General features: G+C 39.5%; 1 protein-coding gene across 2 annotated transcripts in view; it reads right to left on the reverse strand.

Annotated features, from left to right (window-relative positions):
• dmd (dystrophin) overlaps window positions 1-23,999 on the reverse strand; it is a 226,826-nt gene that overhangs the window by 45,527 nt on the left and 157,300 nt on the right. For both annotated transcript variants that reach the window (XM_072368727.1, XM_072369462.1), the window contains 7 exons: window positions 23,463-23,635; window positions 23,212-23,368; window positions 21,685-21,796; window positions 19,554-19,822; window positions 18,918-19,064; window positions 17,179-17,242; window positions 14,063-14,123 (listed from right to left, as the gene is read on the reverse strand). In XM_072368727.1, coding sequence (XP_072224828.1) covers window positions 14,063-14,123; window positions 17,179-17,242; window positions 18,918-19,064; window positions 19,554-19,822; window positions 21,685-21,796; window positions 23,212-23,368; window positions 23,463-23,635 — 983 coding nt within the window. The remainder of the gene's footprint in view (window positions 1-14,062; window positions 14,124-17,178; window positions 17,243-18,917; window positions 19,065-19,553; window positions 19,823-21,684; window positions 21,797-23,211; window positions 23,369-23,462; window positions 23,636-23,999) is intronic.

The raw sequence follows: 23,999 nt of genomic DNA on the forward strand, positions 1-23,999 counted from the left end.
GAAGGATATCTGCAAAAAAATACTACTTCCTCCACAGAATAAGAAAAAAGAGATATAAGTTGGCAGAACAACACAAAAATTGGATGTATGATAACAAGTTCTCTGGAACGACAAAAGCAAGTTTGAACTATTTGGTTCCAATTGCAGAGATGATATATATATATATAAAATTACACACATGGAACAGGGATTTGCAGTAGTTTGGAGCCAGTATGTTAGATATTTGACCAAACATTTTTATTGTAATTTTATTTTACTATATTATGGCCTTAAACGTGACCATAGACACGAAAAGGCCATTCAGTATCTCCCGTTTATAGTCCATGTCACTACAAAGCTATTGTGTTTGATGGAGAACCATGTGTAATAGTAACCAGGGTTAGTTGCTAGCTAGTCGAGACAACCTTAGAGGAACACATTTATTCTGCGAGTGAAATTTGTACAGAAAGTAACCTCCAAATATGTTCAAATTAAGTTTACGGTATTAGCAACATTTCATGCTTGTTTAAATTGCACTTGTAACCTGTCTCTTTCATCATGCAGCTTCTAAACCTGGGAATGAGGATTACAAAGACGAGTTATAAATCAAAGTTTCATCAGAACAAAAGTAATGGACCCTCAACAGCATGCCAATATAGCCAGCCTTCTAAGGTCAGAATGACACCTCACTTTTGGATATATTAACTTCTGTGTCATGTCCAGAGGCTGTTATAGTCAACTGAGCAGCACAAAAAGTTAATTGCCTCCATCTGCCATTTACATACTGAACCAGTTGTAAACTATTAATCTGTCCATCACTTTTCTATACCTGCTACACCCAATTCAGGTTCATAGAGGACCTGGAGGTTATCCCAGCTGCCATTGAGCAAAAGGCAGAATACACCACTGTAGAATTAAGCATCCTTGGTGTAGCCTCTGAAGAGGGAGGAACAGAGGGTGTGCTCCAATTATCGGAGGATCACACTTCTCAGCCTCCCCAGGAACCTCTGTTTACTCCAGAAACAGTGAGTTGGTGCTACAGATTCAGGACAAACAGGTGTTTTTGTCCAGGTCATGCAACAGCGAACCAATTCTTTCCTCTTGTGGAGTAACTCAGGAGGTCATGGGAGTTTAACTATCTACTTTTGTCTACCTGTGTTTTGTGGACCTAAACAGGACTCAGAATGGTTTGCATGTAGTCCTCCAAGGACCTGAAGTCCTTGGAGATTATACTACACATGAGGACAAATGGTTTTAATCCACGACAAAGGAGATATTTTTCCACAGGGACTTTTGTTTTTTGTTGTTTGATTTTGTTCCTGCATTAGAGCAAAGCTGAAAGACAGCACCAACAGGAGCCAGAGTAGCCTACATGGAGGAGAAAGGATAGGGACATTTTTTCTGCATATTTTAGAGACCTACCCCAAGTGGCAGCGATACGTAACAACAAGCGGAACTGGTGTCCAGAGAAACAATGGAGAGCACATGCGCAACCGTGACAGAATCCTTTTTCATCAAATGCATTGTGATGTCAACGCAGTCCTATAGCCTTTTGTGTGGCAATGATAATATAATAGGTTGAATGTGTGTGATAGAGGTAAAAGCACTGCTTAGCTTGTAATACTGTATAAACTAAGAAGTGCTTTATGAGCATGTGTGTGTAAAAGTCCATTTACCATTTAGGACATGCCTTCCATGCTATTAAACTGATTTAATCTGACCATAACAACCCATGTCTGAATGGGCTTGTCGGTGCTTTTCCACGACAATCTACAACGGCTATCCTACTATGCTGAGTCAAGTGACAGATTACGTTTCAAAGTCAACAAAGACGGTAGTGAAACAGTGGCCAAGTCATCTGCTGTTGGACGTTAAGTCAAAGCAAAAGCAGCAATACCAACGACATACCGAAGCATCTTTTACAGATTCCCATTCAAAAACCCTCCGTGTCTTTCATGAAATACCAAATACCAAATATGGTGTCATTGGCTAGTCACGTGCCAGTTTTGCTGTGTGACTACCACTATTACAGGCTTGGACTGGAGGCTAATTCTGCCTCTGCATTTACAAACAGGTGCCCCAGTTTTAAGCAAATGGAGCATCAGTCTTCCCTTGATTGGGCAGGATGAACAGGGCTTTTATAGGCTTTTATTTTTAAATCGGATTAAAAAAAAAAAAAAGATATCCCAAAGTCCCAAACGTTAGACATCGGCTGACAGTGCAGTTTATTGTGTGTAGATTCTATTATTTGAAAGAGGCTCACTGAAATGTGAGGGGTTGATAGAAAAAAAAAAAGATAATTTCACATAGTTTGGTTTCTTAGCCTTCTTTGCACTCTATGATTCTGTATAGAGCTTTTTTTCCATCTAATTTCTAAACGTGGAAGTGAAATAAATGAATTTTCAGTGACAAAACACTGCAAAAAAACATTGCAGCTGTTACTATGTGCAGATTTTGAAAGATTTAGAGTGAAAGCTGAATATCAGCTAGTTTGAAAGCGATGACTTTTTCTTCTGAATCTCTCTGTACCATCCTCTTTGTGTCCTCAGACCACAATAGTTATAAATTAGATAAAGACTGCGCTCAGTGAAATTAGTTACACCCCCTCTAAAGTTGAACTATTGGACCCTTTGAGCCATGGGTCCAGGCCCATATAGCAGGTTAATCTCGCTCAGGAACTTTATAGCTAAATAAACTGAACAGTTACACAATTTGCTTTGAAAAAAAATAGCAGGTGAGAAGGGACTTGTCATTTTTGGCACCTTTATTCTGAAGTTAAGCTCAGGTTATTTCCTGCTTACTCCTACTTGCTACTTGAAAACTTGGCAGAATCTACTAGACAAGGTGGAGATCATGCTCCCTGCCTCTGGCTCCCTTCCCCCTCCTTTTCTGTTTCAGGGAGCAAAGGAGCCTTGACATCATCCAAATGTGTTTTTCGCCCTCCTGACTACAAAAAGAGAGGTGTAATCAAAAAGAGGGGGCACATTTCCATATTCATGACCATGGGGAAGGAGTACAAAAGCCTGAAACCGATGGGGAAGGATAGGTAGGGGTTGGAAATGAGGAAGAGGCTTAGAGAGGAGCAGGGGGAGGAGAAAGATAGTACCTTTTGTTTTGCTGTGGGTTTGAGCAAAAGAGAGAACTGCCTGTAATTTACAGGTAAGTCTTTACTCTTTAATTACCTCACTATAACAGTGACACTACACCTGATTATATGTAGGTGTGTGTATGTGAACCTTTGAGACAGTAAACATAACCCAGATGCACTGCAGCCCTGAGATTTTCATAAACAAGAGGTGCTGCATGCTGCATGTGAGAATGCAAACAAAAAATTTCTGGACCTCTTCCATTGATGAACCACTCAACTACCGGTATACAAGAGATAATCTGACAAGAACTTTAAGGAGAGATGATTATATTCTACTTTTAACTCGCGTTCACTGGTTCCCCGTAAAATATCGAATAGAATTCTAAATCCTTCTGGTCCTTTTGGCCAAAATCTCAAAGTAAAGTAGAACATTTCTAAAAGTAGAAAGGTAAGCAGAATTTTCAGTTTGGGTTAACAAGGCATAACCCCCACCACTATTAAGATGAAGCAAAAAAACCCAAAAACCTTTGGGATAAAGCTTAAAGTTAGTGCAAGGTCAGGTGACCCTGATCCATCCCTTCATTTTACTGGCACAGGCCAAGGCCTCCTATTAGCAGCCAAGCTGCTCCCCTCCACTTTCCTCTCGGTCACGTTTTGCATTTGTATGTCATTGTCAATTGTTTTCAACTTTGTCGCTTCTCCATCATTGTTGTGCTTTTCTCTTCCTGCAGGTATTTCTGTACCTGGAGCTAAAACTTTCTGATCTCTGGTCAATCGCCATTTTGTTTTCTTTTATTGTCTCATCTCTCTTTATCGCTATCCTTTTTCTGTTCCTGTCTTCTTACTCCTAAATAGTCATGGCAGAGTCCATATTCACAGAGTCCAGTTCTGGTTCCTTTTTCCACCATCGCCTTGTGCTCGCTCAGGATGGGGGCTTGGATCAAAGTAAAGTTTCAGTGCAATCTATTGGTTTCATAAGCTTTTTTCTTTTTCTTCAGTTGGCTCTGTATAAATTGGACAGATGTGGAATTTAATGAATTTGATTGGATTATGTCTATATTGCAATGAATTGGATTCTAATTGGCTTGAGTTGGATTTTATCTTCGAAGTGCCTCGAGATGACGTTTGTTGTGATTTGTCGCTATATAAATAAAATTGAATTCAATTGAAGTGAATTAAAAGGGGGATTTTCTTTTCTATTTCATCAGTAGAAAGTTTTTTTTTTCTGTGTACTAGGCACTAAACAGATATAAAAAAAAATAGATGCTTTGCTGACCTGGGCAGACAAGGCGGTTTAAGCTATTTCTTTCAACGAGCAGGATAGGGAATACACACACCAAATAGATGTTAGTTGTTGCATCTTACCCCATTTCCATTTTCGAAGCACATTTAGAGGATGCAAGTAAAATAGGTGAATGGAAACAGGAAACAATTTAACAAAACTCATCTGATGTGAAAACATTTTTTACATTCCATTGGAGAGTTTTTTTTATGGAGCTCCCTAGAGGACACGGGAGGAAAAAAAGGATGGAGAAATATATAAAATTTTATTTTGAATTTCTCCCACTCCATGTATGTGCCTGTGTCTTTATTTTCGTTCCCATGGGCCTAACTGACCCGGATGTGCATCGTCCTAAATATGACCGAAGTATTGCAAAATCATATGAGATCTCGCGAAACTTCGCAAGAAAGGTCTTGACTTACCAGATCAGAAAAAGTATCATAGGTCCTTAAGGTCTGGGTCCCTTTAGTTGGGCTATTTACTCTAAACCTTCAATTTATCTTTTGGATCTATCCCTACCAGACTGTTCATATAGTTTTTTTCCCCATTGATTAGCACTTATATAGTGCAAAAAAATCTTTATCAAAGAGTTTAAACCAATTATAGACCTATAAGCAATCTCCATTATATGTTTAAAGTTCTTGAAAAGAAATTTTGCACCTCAACGTTGTTATAATTTTCACAGGAATAGTCTGTGTCCTGAGTCTGAGGTACTTGACACTATGCTTGATGACTCTGCAGCCAACAAACTAAGGGCTTTTCCTCTGTCCAACAACACCATTTATGACACGTCAAAAGACAGTAGGGCAGCTTACTGGTTTGGGGGAGGGGGCGCAACAATTTTCTTATGTACCAAAGGGCCCAGCAGAGAAAGTTCGGGAAGCACTGCTCTAAGATATTCTGCCAAAACATAAAACAACTAAGGAATCACTTCAGCGGATGGATTAGAGTCATATGGAAAAAAAGTCCATCCCCTGAGTATTGTTCTCAATGTAAAATTGCGAAGACTTTGTATATTCGGTTTTATTAAGCGCAAGTTGCCATTCAAATGTAACAGAATCAGGAGACATCTCTGTGCTCAAGGGAAATGGCCAAAATATCTGTGTTGGTTGCCCATCCTCTTAAGGCCCTGCCTGAAAAAAAAATGCAAGATTTTGTAATGAAAATCACTGAATGGGCCCTGGGACACTTCCAGTATTCCTAGGGAATATAAAAAAGTATTCTTTCAAATAAAAAATAAAAACAGTTTTTTTGGGGGGGGGATTATGGATCCTGTGTCCTCTGGACTAAAGAGAGGGGGGTCAACCTGACTCTTTGATAGTGCTTAGTTCAGAAGCTCATGTCTATGATAATATGGGGTGCTTAAGTGTCTATGGAATTGCCCTCTCGTACACTTTGAAAGGCACCATTAATTCTTAAAAGTATACACAGGTTTCGGAGCAACATCTTTTTCACGGAGGCCTTGCATATTTCGTGAAAAACAATGAAAAAATCTTACATAATTCTACATCAGTGACAGCAAGGCTTCATAGCAAAAGAGTCCGGCTGCTGGAGCAGCCTGCCTGCAATCCAGCCTTTTCATTGACTGAAAAATATTTGGAGCACCGTAAAATGCAAAATACAACAGACAGGATCCAGGACTGTTGTGCAGTGAGAATTCTGTACAAGACAATAATGGGGCAACATTCCTTTCCCAGCAACTGGTCCCCTCAGTTCCCACACAAATGAACTGTTGTTAAAAGAAGTGGGGAAGCTACACAGCAGTAAACACGGCCCTGTCCCTACATGATTTAGATGTGTTTCCACCATCAAACTGAAGATAAGCTAGTGTTTCGCATGAAATCATTTGCTTGGTTCTATGGCCTTTCGATGTTTTTGCAAATTAAAAAAAATGATTGATGGGTATAACAATTCATTGCATTCAGTGCCCAAACTTTTTTTTTTTTTAAATTAGGGTTGTACTATAAGCCCACTCACTGGTTTGAATCGCTCTTATGTTTGTTCTTGTATTGTGCAAAAAGCACTACAAACAACTTGTGTTGGATCCGACAAAACAAGGCTTAACCTTTACCAAATGTTTTAAGAAGGTCATATCCACTTGTGTTTTACTGTAGTTACAGTGATTTGCATTGTGTCTACAGACAATGGGGAAAAAAAATAATGCTGGCTCTTGGCTTTCTTTTCCCTTTTTTATGAGCTGTCCTTCTTGCTTTGACTGCAGCAGTTGTGTTGCTCTTCAGCCAGCAGAAATGTGAAAGGCCCCAGCCAGGAATTTAACCTGGAACCCACTTGCTGTGAGGTGATGGTGCTAACCACCACACCACCATACAGCCCTATCAAGATTTCCACTAGTGATCCATATTATTCAAGTTCAGAGTGCGTTGTTTATTTCATACCTTTTATATTTTTGTTTAGGGCTGGGCACATGAACACGTTATTTTTGCGTTAACTATTGAATTCATTATCGCCAACAATTATGTGTTTCCCATTAACGCAGTTTTTATTATTTATTATTTTTATTGTAAATGTCTGTTGCTCACCAGCTTTTTTTATTTTTATTTTTTTATTTTTTTTAAAAAGTCCATCGTGAGCAAGCCTAGTGTATTGCTTACTGCTGCGGCGCTCACGGGAAACAGTGAGCAAACAAAAGAATAGGAGGCATCACCAGGCCAGATGGGACATGTAGTTTCTTTGTTCAACGTCTTACTTCTAATGCATGCGAGTATGACCCGGTGTGCACTGTATTAAAGAATACTGTCCACGAAAGACTCCTGCTTCCAGTCTCATGGATTCCAGCCTCATCTACTTTGACTCTTTGTCCTGATGACACCAGAACGGCTGCCCAGAAAACCCTCCTTACCTTCCTCCACCGTAAATAGGATATACTACAAGTCAACTTCCTTTCACTGATTTGGAGCGACTGTCACTTAATTACAACAAGTAACCATACCGGATAAAGCAGTTTGGCTATCCTGAGAAGCACAACAAATCTAGTTTCTTCTTAGAAACCTTGAGATGGCACGCATGTATTATTTGAGTTATATCCCCAAATAAAGCAAGTACATGAAGTAAAACGCTGTATTATGGTTATTCGCACATGCAGTTATACAAAAGTGCTTTTTTTAATACAAGATGTCCAAATGAGACTTTGAGAAAATGAATAGAAAATATTTAAGAAGAGATGTTTTGGTTTACATGTGGTGAAGATTCAGAGGGTGAATATTTTGCCATTAGAGAGTGATGCTTTTCTCTCAGACAAAAAAGAGATCAGAGGACAGCGAAGCCAGTGATTACAGCCCAATTCCCTGCAAAGGTAAGAATGGCACTGGCCAATGAGATTGTAATGGCATGAAATTAGATGTACTTGGAAGGGCTTCACTGATGGTCTGATACCCCTTTTCCACCAAATCAGTTCCAGGGCAGGTTCGGGGCCAGTGCTTAGTTTGGAACCGTGTTTTCTGTTTCCACTGACAAAGAACTGGCTCTGGCCCAGAAAAAAACGGTTCTAAGGTAGCAGGTCTTTGCTGGGCTAGAGGAAAGAACTGCTTACGTCAGCAGGGGCACAGAGTTGTTAAGACCAACAACAATAGCAAGACTGCGAGAGGGCTCATACCTACTGCTGAGGTAGATGTGAGCAGCGACTTAAAAATCGCCAGTAGCCTAATATGTTTGTGATTTTGTGACGATTCCAGCAGGGACATAACACTGGCTAAAGTTAGCTCATAACAAAGGTTAACATAACCATCTCACATTCAGTGTAAGTAAGAGACAAAACGTTATTAGGTTATTACCCGTCTCCAAGAACGTAATCGCTGCCCACTCAAAACCTGTCAATCAACACAAACATTGGATCTGCCGTTTTTTGATCCCAATGAAGCAGCGTAAAGCCAGACGCAGCAGCTGTACAAACGTGAAGTCATCCATTATCATTGTTGTTGCTTCGATGTTTGCGCCAAGGTGTATGCAAACGCAGCAAAGTAACTGACGTATACAGTGACGTATAATGACGTGGCTCCCCTTAGCACCCAGAGCTATGGAAAAGCAAACTGGTTCTCAGCTGGCTCACAAGTTGAACCAGTTATGAACCAGCACCAGCACTGGCCCCCGAACCAGCCCTGGAACCGATTTGGTGGGAAAGGGGTATGAATGGTGCTGGTTAATACTGCTGAAATGCTCCAGTGGTTGATTGGGCACTCTGATGAGCCTGTTGGCTGTCGGCAAGACAGGGCTCACCAGTTCTTGGCCACTCAAACACTGACAAGATGCCAAAAATCAAGATTTGATTGAAAGATATTTTACTGAATCTTACCGGCATAATTTTTCTCAAATTGTATTGTTGTTTTTATGTCGATAAAATGACAAAAAAAAAAATCAGAATTTGCCATAGCTTGGTTTATAGATGTGCACATTACATGAGAAGGAAAAGGAAAAGGAAAACTGTGTAAATGTGTTCAAAATCCAAATCCAATGGTCACTGGACGTTGTGTAGTCCACGACACCAGTGATCTGATGTCATCACATGAAAATTAGGTCATGAAATCGACTATCTTCATAACCTTTGGTCACACTTTGGGGTTTTTCTTGTTTACAGTATCTCTTCATCTCTAACCACTTTTAAGCTGCAGCCTTTTTTGTAAAAATTTTGTAAAAATGTAAGATTCTTAAAAAAAAAAAGACGTTTTAAGAGTTTAAATTGTCAAGGAGTTACAGGAACACGTAAATTTGGTGAGTTATTGGTATATACTTGGAACAAGAAATGAGTTAGGTGGAAACAAATATAGAGTTTTTGGAACACTGCCCATCTCAATGGTAAGTGGGATTAATGCCATTAGTGGTGACATTACCTAGATTTCTAAATATATATTTACGTTATATATGTAAAAGCAATGAGGAGAGTGGCTTTGACCATCATAATTTTCGAAACTCCTATTTGGTAATCCATTCAAATATCTTTTCTTTCTAGTGAGGTGGTTTTCCTGACACCTCGGATGAAATGCCTGCCTGGTAACAAATCGTGCACATCTCTTCTATTCGATCAAGTCCTCCAGAACTTCTCATTAGTCCAGTTCAGGTTAGAAAGGATACACTGTATTTACAGGAGGTACAACCTATGTTAAAAGTTCTTACCATGCATTTAGACCAGGCCTCAAAGACAGGGTCTTCCTGACACAGAGAGAGAAAGGGATTGTCATCAGTCATCACTTTACGTCAGTCATCACTCAGCCTCATTTCGGCTGTAGCAGCAGATTTTTTAGGTTATGAGAAGCCTCCATTGTTTGAAATGTGGCTTAAGGAATTAGCAAATGTAGACACAACAACACAGAAGTAAGTGGATAGTTATTGGATTGATTTTGTACAGTGCCACGTTAATAGAGTGTAATTATCCTTGTTTTTGTGTGTAGTCACTTCCTGCTTTATTCTGTTGAGTTTTACTTCCTTTCCTGTGTTACACCTGGTTTCTGTTACCGATACCTGTTTTCTTTCCCTTCGTCACTCCCTCACTTTATATACTCCTGGTTGATCCTTTTCACGTTGCAGCTTCTCGTGTTACTTGTGGTTTTTCCCTTTTCATTCTTAGTTTGTTTTTCCCTTGAGATCTCTGTTAGATTTTAAGACCTTTATTGGGAAAATTTGGATTTTATTGTACCACATGTATTGATTTCATAATATAGAATGTCATGTCCTAGTTACAAGTTTGTTATTGTGTGACCATGATGTTATCAACTTCGTGAGTGCTTGACCAAGTTGTAAGTTCCCTGACCATATATGGAATGTGATAATTGGTGTTAGTCCAAGAACAGCTGTGGGTGCAGTCGAAATCAGAGAATACCTGCAGCTGCAACAGAAGATAACTTGCAGGTGGGAAAACACTGCGCGAGCATTCCCCGCGGGAGACAATTCCTGTATTCATGTTATAAGAAGCTGGCTCAGGGGACTGCTTTGCGTTGTATTCTCCTTGTAAGAATTAAAGTGCTTAAAAAAGTTTCAACTTACAGATCCCTAATAATTATTATGACTCTAACAACCTTCAGGTTCATACGCCAGCTACTTCCCTCTCTTTTCATGCTGTTGTCTGCACTTTGGTCTCCGATCCTCAACAAAACATGAAAGTGGGGTGACAAAAAAAAGCAACAACTGCCTCATCAGCTAGAATTAGCGGATGCCAGGGTTGTACAAAATTCAGAATTTCAGAATTTAACTCAATTCAAGGAAAGAATTAGATTTTGAATTGACTCCGCCCTACAGGATGTGTAATTGAATTTGAATTGAAATTACAGGAATTGGAATTGAATTGATTGCAATTCAGAGAAATCCTTTCTTCTCACATATCAGTGAGGATGTGATACTTTTAACATACATTTTTCTTCCAACTGGAAGTAGAGACACTAACATTAAGCATATATTCCCTTAACATTGAATAATTAGCAGGGCTGGGCACATTAATGTGTTATTTTTGCGTTAACTAATGGATTCATTATCGCTGACAATCATTTGTCTCCCATTAACACAATTTTTATCATTTCTATTGTAAACGTCTGTTGCTCACTGGCTTTTATTTTGAAAAAGTCCATCGTGAGCAAGCCTTGTACGTTGCTTACTGCTGCGGCGCTCACAGGAAACAGTCAGAAAAGAAAAGAATGGCGGATGAAGCGGGCTAAACAAACACGGAGAAGGTTATGGAACTTTTACATGGCCATTTTCATTTCAAAGTTCTTCCAGACGGCGCAGTCGACAGAGCTAAGTTATTTGTATTTGTAGTCAGCAAGCGAGAGGGGAAAGCGGTACATGAGAGGCTTCTCTCCTACCTGGTACACCAGAAAGGCTTGGCTAGCTGAATGCAGCTATGCTAACGCTCTATTTTGTTTTCCATATATGCTTTTTAAAACGTGATTTTTGTTTGAATTACAATACTATTATTATTAATATACAGAATTGTCCTTTGTGAGTTACTAAATGAAGATGTTCTGGTATTGGTCAGTGCTGTAGTGTTATTTCATGATGGAATAAAGCAATTGTTGAATGTATAACCTTTTAAGTGGAAATATCTTACTTTACTTTTTAGCATTAATTCATTTCAAAACATTTGACAATCACCGGATGGTGGCACAGATCCACCTAAAGATTATATTACCAGCCGCCACTGCATACAAATATCAATCAGCATCCCAGAGTAGAGAACACAAAAATTTACCAAAATTTAATACCCGGAAAAGACCTTTTAAACTTTTTATTCTGTCCACGAGCTCTTGAGACATTTGAAATTAGTCATTTCATACTTTCTTTTCCACAAGACTATAGTCAGGCAGTAGAAATAATATTTTGAAGATATCCTTTATGACATACCCTTTCAAAAGGAAGCAGAGCCCGGGTGCAAAGGGTAGGACTTGCCCAGCACTAGGGCTTCCTTATTCTAAAGAACAAATAAAAACATGCAAAAGGCAGGAGCTACGTTTTAAGTTGGGGACAGTGCTTCTGGTGTGGTGAACAAGTGTGGTATAGTTGCCCTTCTTAAGACGGGGTGCCAGAAAATGTACCAACTTAAGTAAGCAGTCTTACTGGCAGGCCTGCATCGGCACTGGAGACGAGAGTCTGTCCTTTATGAAATCTCTTGGTTCAGGAAGAACAATGTTGTTTTTGTCCTGATTGTCGAACAACGTACAAGCTCTTTACCTTTTCAAGGATGTGGTGGAGTTTATCCTAATATGTTCTTTGTAGACTTGGACAAAAGGCCACATCCCAGATGTCTCATGTGGGAAGAGTGTTGAGAGTATGGGGTACTGAGCCCCTAAGTAAGGTCTTGGTTTGCATTGCTAGCAATAAGGCCGACTTATTTCCCATAGGTTTTTTTTTCCTACCGGGACTGCCAACAAGGACTACTTGTACTCATAACTTTTGTGGACAGTTTATTGATGCAGTTAAGAGACAAAGTCTACTGAGCAAGCCACCGGAGGAGTTGGAATCACATTTTGGCTTTTGGTAGATGATAATTGTTGTTTTTGGCTTAATTGAGCAGTAATCTTAAGCTTTTGCTGAAGTATTTTAGAGCTGTTATAAGAACAAGCACCTCCGAGTCAGACATCGTCTTGCTTGCTCTGCGCTACCACATCCAGAGTGAAGTCACTGATTAAAGTTATCTGTACTTCTATCAAAACACCGAATAAAACTCACAAAATTCACATCCCATCATTGAGCAACCCTGTTGCACAGGCTGACACCATCTTTACCATGAACAAATATCGTATCTTATTTGAATTACTGTCCCCCCCAACTTAACCCACTATTTCCTTCTGTTAAAGCAGTGGTTCCCAAAGTGGGGGTCGCGGGTGGAACGAACGAATGAATGAATCAATCAATCAATCAAATCAATGACACTGCTAGCATAACATGGACGAGTTTTTGATGGGGCTCCCACGTAAACGCAAAGCACAGGATGTAGGATTGTTAAATGTGCTTCAAAGCAATTTCCTTCCAGGGCAAAGAAAAGAAGATATGATGACATGTATCCTGCGTTTGGCTTTTTTGCTGTCAGTCTTAAAAATTTTATTTTGTGCCAAAGGGGCCCAGCAGAGAAAGTTTGGGAACCAATGTGTTAAAGTAAGATAGTTAAAGACTACAGTAAGCAGAAGAAAAGATTTACGTCTTCAGTAGGAGTAGTAAGAGCCAGAAAGTAGAAAGTAACTGATGCAGGTCTGTTGTTAGTTGACAAAAATGTTAAAAAAATATTCAAAACAACAACAAAAGTATGTATCAATTAATTACATAGGAAACACTCTTTACTACCATTTAGGGCTGCAAGATTTTGGAAAAAATGTGAATCACGATTTTTTTGCGTAGAATTGAGATCACGATTCTCTGGCAAGTGTTTATTGTATGAACTTTAACAAAACAAAAAAACAGTGAGATTTTCTTTGAACGTGGAGCGTATGGCCCTGAACATTGCACGTCAGAAGAGGCTTAAAGATTCTTGGCCAGAAACACAAGTCTGTCAACGTGTTGAGGCTTCAGTGACGAACGTTGACGTGTCACAATGGTGTCACCGGTACTTAGCAGCCGTTCAGAAGGTGAGCTTGTAGCGGGAATACAGAGGTATTTCCCACAGTTGTGGGCAAACACACTTTACAATGTACCTCACACTGTTTGTCATCCTCTGGCTTAAACCCAAAATACTTCAACATCTTCAAATGTGAGCCTTTTTTGGGCATGAGATCGGATTCGTTTGGGTGGGTGACTCTCGCCATTACCACTTGGGTTTTCGTCGCCATCCATTTAACCCTCCTCACCGCAGACTTTCCTCTGCTCTAACTTGCAGAGACGCTTTATGTTGAGGGAGGAGGCAGCGGCAGAGCTGCGTTTGGGGGCTCTTGAAAAAACCCGGGAGGAAAATAGGGGCATTTGTTTGTGATGCAGCTCGTGATATAAAATGCTTCAGAGTCACTGTGTGTAGAAATGAGATCACATGTATTTTGTAAAGATTTATCGTGCAGCCCTACTACCATTAATGGCTTACAGGGAACAATGTACATGAGATATAGAAATCCTCATCAGAAAAAAAACATGCTCTAAAAGCTCACTGAAATGCTATTATTACTGGAAGTTCTCCTGTTGGTAGAAGAAACCAGGTCCCTGTAGAGGACAGTTAAATGCCATGCTAGAATTTGAGTGAGGTGATGTAAGAGAATCGCTTGATCTACTGGTCAAAGATGAGCACTTACTTGATATAATAGGGCACATTGTTTGGAGAGACGCCCTGTTCAAAGGGACTTTCTACAGATCCTGAAGAAAACAAGAAAAGAGACAGGGAGAGTTACACCAAAAAAATAAACTTTTCACACATCTTACAGCAATGAACAGCATTCGTAGCATGTAGGAACATTTGAAAGCAGGATTTACCAAAACATCATGTGGAAAGTGTCTTCTCAGTACAAAACAAAAAACAATAGTCGAGAGTTAGCACATCAATCAGACTGTACTGAGCTGTCAGTACAGTTAGAGTGTATGTATCAGACTTCTTGTCTGAAACGTCTCTCCCATTGTGCCTCACAAGTTAAATTTGCTGCATAGAAAAAAAAAGTGGGACTTAGTGTTGTCACGATACCAACATTTTGGTATCGATACTGATACCGATACCAACATGTATTTTGATACTTTGCAATTCTATTCCAAATAAAAACAGAACACAAAAAATGTCATACTTGACTTTATTTTAATAGAAAATCTATTAAATTATTACCATCCATAAGTAAATAAAATAAAATATCACAAAGACAGTTTTTTCTAATGCACAGACAACACAATTTTCAAATAAATAAAATCTAAAACAAAATCATATAAATAGGCTATTTAAACCAGAGAAAGTGGTAGCTAATTGCAATGCAGCTTTCTTTTTTTTTTCCAGAGCTACGTTTGTGGAGAGTGAAGGGGGCTGGTGTTGCTTGCTTTTAGCACTGAATGCTGCTTTTTTTCATGGGTTTACAAGTTATTACCTGTCATTCTCTGAATTCCTTGTGCAGGTCTGGGTTCTTGTCCTTCAAGTGTTTTGCCAAGTTGGAAGTGTTTCCACCCTTGGCCAGACATGTTTTGTAACACCGTTTGCACAGTGGTGCTTCGGTGTTAATGGCTTCACTGTGCTCATTTGTTTTAAAGCCGAAGTAATTCCATAAAGCACTTCGCACATCTGTTTTATCTACGAGTTGCAGCTTGGTGAAAGTTGAAGCAGCTGCCATTCTCTACCTGCTCCTGTCTCTCTCTCTTTCTTTCCTTTATCTCTCTCTGTCGCTTCACGCTGCTCGCTCACTCGCTCAACTGCTTGCTTTGTCTTACTCGCCTCAGCTCAAAATACAATGCAGTGAAGTGACGTGGTAAAAAAGTTTTTTTTAAATAAAAGCATCAATCTCATCTCTACCAAACGCGGTATAGTACCGTTTTAAATGTGTCAGTAATCCGGTACCAATTTAGTACCTGTATACCGAATTAGCCTAGTGGTACTACAGTCTGAATATATTCAGAGTGAATTAATAGCAGTAGGATACAGTATGAAAGTGAGTTTGGATGAGATTGATACTTTTATTAAAAAATCCTCATCAGTCTCCCCCTCAGAGCTTTAAGACTGTTCATCTTATTAGTCAGGGGCCCTACATTTCCAAGGCAACTGATAAATCAGATGGTTTAAAGTCCCTCCTCCTTGTAGTGTCACACATCTACCCATTACAATGTTGTGTTATGTTGTGTTTATGGACTTTTATCCAAAGCAACTTACACTGGTAGGTAAGGGAGTCTTGCCTGAGGACCCCTAGTGGAAGTAGTACCTTTCTTAAAGGGGATTTGAACCCAGATCAGCCACATGAAAGGTGGCAATCGTATCACTACACTATTAAGTCCCCCAAAAAAGATTGTCTAAAGCAGCTGTTGTCTGTGCATCTCTGATAATTATGATTTTTTTGGCACTTTCTCCTTTTTGTTATTCAGTTGGTTGTTGTTTTGTCCCTATTTACTTGAGATAACTTTAACTCACTCTGATTCTTAAAAGCAAAACTGTGCCAGATCCCTCAAGTTGGATCATCTCTGCTAGTGTACAGAAATCACTAAGTCATGCCACAGATTCTTTCCTGGATTGAGATCTCACCTTGAATAGCCATTCCAACACATTTAAATGTTTCCCTTGAACCACTTCAGTGTTTAGCAGCTTTAGTGTTTTCACAGTTATCTCAGGATTATCGTCCTGCTGAGAGGTGAACCTCTGTCCTCAATAGTTCCTGAGTTCTGAGCAGTTTCACAGAATGACAAACACCCTCATGATACAGCCACCACCATGCTTTACTGCAGGGATGGTATTCTTGGGGTGACAAGAGGTGTTAGGTTTGTGCCAGACATAGCATGGTCTCTGATGGCTAAATATTTTTGACCAGAGGACTTTCATTCATATCATTTGGGAGTCTCCCACATTTTAGTGAACTTATATCACAAATTTCTTATCTTTTTATGGACTTCTGAAGGTAACTGGTAGCACCAGATCTTATCAAGGGATTTCAGAGCAAATTAAATGAATACATGTGCATGCGCTACTTTGCGTTTTTAAATTTGTTTTAGAATAATAATAAAAAATCCTTATCTATTTTACCAATTTGGACTATTCTATGAAAGTCCATTACTTCAACTTCAAGGAGAGTGGATTATTTTGCAAGCGACAGCACAGGTGTGCAGGTATGAACAAACTCTTATCTTACTTTTAACCATAACCACTTCATGCTGAACTCATATCTTAGCCCTAACGCAAACCAGGACATCAGAAATAGGGATGCGCCAATACCACATTTTTTTAAAACCAAGTACAAGTACAAGTACTTACCTTTTAGTACTTGCCGATACCAAGTACTGATATGAGTACTAATCAAGGCCATTACAGTTCTTACAATTAAACACATTTTCTTTTCTTTTGGCATATTCAACCCAAATACAACTGCACTTTGTGCATTTTAGTAATATAAAACTACCCTTAGTGCAACATATTGTTTTAATATTTAAAATTTTACAAACACATTGCAGGAAAATTAAGCTCCTGTCACACTAGTATCGGTTCTGTAGTATCCAAACACTTTAATGAATACCGATACCGATGCCGATACGGTCTATCGGTGCATCCCTAATAAGGGTTGTCTCATTAGGACTGGGCTTTGGTCCTCAGAAAGACTACTGGTCCTGGCAAGGTTAGGGATTAGATCAGAAAAGGTTCTGTCTAATTATAAAGACAGAAAAAAACACATACACAAAATACACTGCTTACCTATTGTTTACAAGTGCTTAACTGTATGTTTGAGTGAGTTTTACTAACCATGTGCAAGGCCAAAGTCCCTGTTAGCGTCTGTCAGCTGCTTCAGATGCTCTTTTATGGAAATCTGAGATAGAGAGAGTTAGAGAGTTAAGAAAATAAATAAATTGATCAAATAAACATAAAAATATTTGACCTAAAACTGGCTGAACCACAAAATATCAATTAATTTAGTTAGACTCAAAGATTGTTATGGGAAAGATAAAATAGATTAAATATCTAGTGACACAGCAAAATGAAAGCAAGAGATGTGCTTATACTGGCCTTCAAGTTACATCTAATTTGGCATCTACTTGGTATGTAATATATTTTTCAAAATGGCGAATAGCTTATTTGAAATCACTGAAATCATGTGAATTTGTTTCAGTAATGCATTGCATTTTTATGTAACTTTCACATTTGTTGGATATACTGCACTTAACCCCACGTTACTTTTGATACGTCCATCGGTGTATGAATGAGTGTGATAGAGAAAAAATAAAGATTACTGTGTAGCCTGCAACACTATATAGACTAATGCATGCTCATGCTGTTTGAGTGTGTGTGAATGGATAAATGTGGCTTGTACTGTAAAAGCGCTTTGAGTAGTCATACTAAAGTATAGCTAAGAATCTCCTGTTCAGTTAGATGACACTATTGCTTTGTTTAGTTATATGAAATAGCCATATTAGATTCCAGAGGAAACATAGTTTGGAGAAAATTTTATTTTAGGAGACCTTAAGAACTTACACTTCTAGATATGAATTAATATGTGGAAGTGTAAGCTCTTTTTTTTTTTTAATTGTCACTGGCAACTGATTTCATTCTTTAGCAACAGTCACAAATGCTACTCAAAACCCAAAGGTAGTGAATAGAAATGTGAAAACAACAAGCTGCGACTTAATGAAAACTATATCCCAAATTTCAGTCTAATGGTCTAGAACAGTACCGATGGAATAGATTTATGACTACTGTCTGATAGAACTTGAACTGTGTGTTATGTTTACAGGTAACCAGAAGGCTCATGCTACTGCTGAAACATGAACCATTCATACTACTCTCTGACCTAAATGTAGCCCAGAGTTAGCCAGGGAGTTAAAGTTGTATCGCCACTATGTCCATTGAACAGGTTTCTTGTCCCCAACATTCTTTCACAGATGATGGGTCTGCTGCATCACATACTCTTTTTTTTTTTTAATGGGATAGCATCAGAACCCATGGCAACCCTTATAGCTTGGTTCGTTGGTCCTGTCTGCAAAGACTAACCAAGATTAATCAACTAAGCGTAATCTGTCCTGCTTCAAGTTAAAAAAAAGAAAAAAAATGCTATTAAAATACCCCCCATATATGCCAAGTAATAAGAAAAGTTTATGGGGCATTAGTCTCAGAAAGCAGTAAATTGCAAAGAAAGAGTCCTTGGGTTGCAACCTCTCAGTGATACAGACAAAAAAATTCAAATCAACAATTGCATGACAAAACTTGAAGCCAAAATGCAGTAATTAGAAGGTGTACTTTCTCACTGATACAAAATAAGTGATTAGAACAATGTGACAGGCCATCCCTTTGACGTAATGGTAACCCAACACTACAAAAGACTAAAAAACTCATGTTGCCTTTGAACTAAATTGAATTTTTTTATTTTCAGTCTATGTTGGTTGATGTTAATCTGAATGCAGGAAGGTGTAGAATAAGTTCTATACATTTTCAGTGTTTCTGCCTCTGTGGAAGCATGTGTGTGTGTGCATGCTTGCAAGAGTGTTTACTTGGAGCAGCCTCCAGCGCATGTTGAGATCTTCGATATGCTCCAGATTGCTAGGTGACAGTTGTATTTCGGTGGGATCAAAAGCAGACGCCAGCTGGTTCATGTGTGTTACGTCGTCTTTAATCGGCGCAATTTCCTCCTGGAACTCCTAAAGTGGACACACAAACACACATACAAATATATATATATATATATAATAAATATAAACATTCATGTGTTTTAATGATGCATCGAAGAAATTACATAAAAATCTATCTGTAATTTTTATCCATAGCATTTAAGTGAAAACAAAATGTACAGAACGCAATACTGCACTAAGTAAAGTAAAGTGCATTGCTCTGAACTACACCATTTATGTCAAAGAAAAAACAAAAAGGATGCTGTAGAATTTGGCTGACATTTCAAAATTGCTCTGAGCAAAAAAAAAAGTGATTGTAAAATGATGGAAAGCTGGAAAGACCTGGGCCCCTATGTTAAATCATACATGCAAGGTGATGCTAGGGCACTGCCAAGGAAAATATTGAGCAGCACAAGGCCAAAAGGTTAGCCTACAAAGCATTTTTAAAGCATATCTGAAGCAGATCATTAATATAGCAGAATGAAAATAAAATAGTGGTATATTAAAAGTGACAATCACCTTGACTCTATCAATGTGCTCAGGCAGGGTGTCAATCAACAGGTCTTCCAATGGTTCCCAGGCCTCCTTCACCATCTCTGCCTGCCTTAGCTGCGTGTCCAGCAGATCTTCTGCCTCCTGGAGCTCCATCAACCTGCTCAGAGCCAACTCCAGCCTCTTCTGCCAATTGACGGAGTTGGTGTTGAGCTGATTCCACTTGCTCATTAGATCGTCCGCCTCCTTCTGCAAGACTCGCCCCACATTCTGAGCACGCTCCTCTGGGCTGATATCTGAGGGTTATGAGAAAAAAACAAGCCAAGAGAAAAAAAATATATAATTCCAGTCATAGGAAAGCTTCTAGGACACCTTATACTCTCCCGTTCTCCTGTTAGTGCTTATAATATTTGAATAAGTGACTAATCAAAAGATAGCTTTTGGTGATTTATCGTGATTTCGTGACTAATCATGTTGTTAATCATCTTTACTATTATTATGTCTTAAGATTTACAAAATGACACCAAAATAACGAGGCAAAGCAAAGCAACTTTGAATTTCTACTGGAACCCATCACGTTCAGTTGAAAATTAATATAAGATCATATAAAGTACTCCCATATTTCTACTCTAGGGTTTTAGGTATCATGACATGAGTAAAAGTCACCTGGTCCTTGACAAGTCTATGAATGATAAATGGGCTCTACTCGTATCACGCTTTTCTAGTTTAGCTGACCACTCAAAGCGCTTTAACGCTACATGCTATGTTCACACACACACTCATACAGCACTTCCATATAGGTCACAGTGCTTTCTTCTATGGCAGGCAACGTGGGGTTCAGTGTCTTGCCCAAGTCGCCCAACTTCAAAATGTGGCCAAGGGAAGCCGGGAGTCAAACCACAACCTTCCGATTGGTAAAACAGTAAATGGATTCTACGGCCAGGGACACTCTCTTCTGTGCATGGGCTGTGCTGTAAAGAGTGTGGTTACTAGATCTGAAGGCAGTGTTCCTTTCCTTCAGCAGCAGACTCTGGACCTCCCTGTTCATCCAGGGCTTCTAATTGGGGAATACTCGAATGTGTTTATCCATTGTGACAATGTCTATGCAGTTTTAATGTAGCACAGTACGCTGTCACTAAACAACTCTAGGTCCAGGTGTCCAACAATGTCCCAGGTGGTCCTATTGAAGCAGTCCTGCAACTGCTGAGAGGCTCTAGCCTGGCCAAGTCTTAACTGTCTTTGTGGTGATAAGAGCAGTTTTCCTGAGTGGGATGTATGCCGGGATTAAAAACAGTGACAAGTGGTCAGATGGTGGTAGCGATTTAGCCCTGTATCCCCATTTGATGCTTGTGTAAACTTTATCCAATGTGTCTATCTTTGGTTTAAGGTGCCTTGGTGCCAAGTACATGGACCATCTTATGCTCAAACATGGTGTTTGTGATAGCCAATCCATGACCGGGACAGTTCAGGTAACAAAATACTACTCTGGTTCAGATCAGGAAGGTCATTGCTCCTAATCACACTCCTCCAGGTAAATCATTGAAGCAAGGTGACCCTCTCGCTCATCAGGAAGAACTCCAACACCAAGACACTCATCTAGGGGCTTGAGGATATTCTTACATCTAGCCAACATCTCTCCCCCTGGGCAAATTTTAAGTATGGGAGAGTCCAGCCCCTGTGCAGGAGTCTGGTTCCAGAGAGCTGTGAGCCTAACTATTTCTAATTTGTAAAGCGCAACCTCACATACCAGCTCAGGCTAGTTCCCCTCTCACAAGGTTTTAAAAACACACGCAACAAAGCTGTGTAACTCGTTTGTGTCGCTGGAGCTTCACATGTGCTGCAATGATAAAAGATAATCCTGCCCGCAGTGAGAGGATACTGTCTGTAATGGAAAATGAAGCATGGCAAAGCCTTACCGAGTTGAACCGTACTGTACCATACCATATAGTGTACAATTGGCAGGTGATAGCTTTGTTTCTGAGTGACTGTATCTTTGAGCCTTTGATTCAACAACATAATAAAATGCAACAAAAAAGGCTTCATTACTCAAACCGCTTACATTCAGAGCAGATCCAGCATGAAAAATAGAAAAGCTGAAAAAATAAAAAAGCCACGCACTTCACTTGTATGAATCATAAAGAAAATGTGTGACTGTTACCTCTCTGCTCAGTTGATGGTGCGTCTTGAGGCAGTTCGGACAAAAAGACTGCGACGTCATCAAGAGCTTTAGTCACAACTGGCTCCTTCGCTCTTAAGTCCCTCTTGAAATTCTGTGGAAATATATATGTTAATTTTACGTATCTTTTTCATGTATAAACATGAAAAAGTTTGCACGCAGACACTATGTTCTTGAGCCAACAGTCCTCAGAGCAGGGAAATAACTGACACCAGCACCGGCTTACATTGACAACATTTTACTCATGCTTATTGCCTGAACCTCTTATTGCCTGATTGACATTTCCTCATGTTCCATTCATGACCGGTCACTTTGGTAAACAATTTAGCACCAGTGTTGGGGGTTACCGTAATAAATTACATTTAGGCAGTAACGGAGTAATATAACGCGTTACTAACTATATTTTGGTAATATTATTACAGTTACTGAGTCTGGTAACGTGTTACAATCTGAGCTGTCGCACAAACGGAGGTTTCGGAAAAACAACCAGGAGTAACAGCCGTAAATAAAGAGGAGAAGAAGATGGTTTTAAATCAACAGAAGAAGAAGACAGCAAAAATGGAAACAACTGATATTTCAGTGTTTTCTAAGTGGTTTTACTCACACTATTTTGAATTGGTCACAGAAATGGATAAGAACCTCACAATAAGGGTGAACTTTATGTGTCCGAGGAGTCCGAGGGAACTGTCTACGGCTAAAAATGGTACATGTAAACTTCAAGAAACATCTGGAGAGAGTGCATAGCAACCTTAAGCTAGAGGCTAAACGACCTCTTGCTAGCAAACAGATGGAAGATGACGGCGCGAGCAAATCTAAACAACGAAAGTTGGATTTCTCCGGACCAGCGGTGAAGATGTTTGACCCAGGAGAAGTGAGAAGGCTGTTGGCTGAGTATGTCGTGGAGTATGCGCTGCCTATTGTAAATTCAGCTATTCATGGTAACCACTACCTCATTAGAGTTTAATGTTGCCCCCCCCCCCACCACCACCATTATATTTATGAGGACCTACAGTTAATTGAGGACTATTCGCCATGACAAAATATTGCACACCTTAATTTTGTAATGCCTTGTCCTGAATGTTTATTTTGGTGAAAGTAACTAAAAAGTAACGAGCAACTTATTACTCTACACAGAAGGTATTACTTTCAAATCCAAGTAACTAATATGAAAGATATTACATTTTGGAAGTAACTTGCCCAACACTGGTTAGCACACTATCTTTACCATGACCTCACTACATATGTTTTAATAGCTAATGATGATCTAAAATCTTTTAGCTGTAACTTTGATTGAAAATACTGAGACTAAGACTTTGCTCGAAACTGACTGAGAGACTGAGACTTTTTCTCAATAAAAAGTGTCTAAAAATAGTACAAAAACATTGCACCCTAGGGTTAATGTTTTCCTTTTGTGCACAAAAAAACAACATAGTCTCACAGTCTCTCGGTGCCCTTAATCCTGTAGACATAATAGACAACGGAATAACTTTGTAGTTTGTTGATTCCTACTCTGTGTGTATCCAACTGTGTCTGCACAGCGGGGACGTCGCCCCCTACAGGCGGCTCCTGCTCAAGCTGTTGACTTTTGATCCTCAGCCAATTCAGCAGCTCCTGAAGCGACATGTGGAGCCTCTTCCAGGGAGCCATCTCTGAGTCAAGGTAGGTTCTGAAAATGCAAACATCCAGTTGTATTTTTCCCTCCCATTGTTATCTAGCATTTCCACGGCTTTACATTGGTTGGATCCGCATCATTCACTCACCTCATACTGAGCGTTTTGGTGCGCAGGTCATCCCAGCGCTGGTTGATGTTGTCAAGACGTTTCCGGAGCGGGACACTGTCCCCAGAGTCCCCCAGTGTGGTCAGAATCCTCTGGCCATTCTCATCCAGGGAGTGATACAGCTCTATGTGGTTGTCAACCTCTGCCTGGAGGTCCTGTGTATACAGCCATATGCCCACAAAGTAGGTATGAGTTGAAAATAAAACAAAAGCAACTTATTCTCTGAAGAAGCAATTTCAAGTTTTGTTGTTAATTGCAAGAGAGTGAGAGGAAAGGACAAGGGGAATAACATCTGGCAAATGGCCTTGACTGACCGCAGCGATGATTCTGAGCAATAATTAACAGTGAAATGTTCTGGTATAACTTTAATTTTCCTTAGGTCCACCTGAGCAGTCTTGGTTTCAGATGCTCAGACTTTAAAATAAAATAATCACTCGTCACATAACTTCATATATTTAATGATATGAGGAGGCATGTGATTTTTCCATTTATAAGTTAGATGATTACAGTATTGTAAAG

Source organism: Leuresthes tenuis, unplaced genomic scaffold, assembly GCF_036924035.1.
Source record: "Leuresthes tenuis unplaced genomic scaffold, fLeuTen1.0.hap1 SCAF_1, whole genome shotgun sequence".
NCBI classification, from domain to species: domain Eukaryota; kingdom Metazoa; phylum Chordata; class Actinopteri; order Atheriniformes; family Atherinopsidae; genus Leuresthes; species Leuresthes tenuis.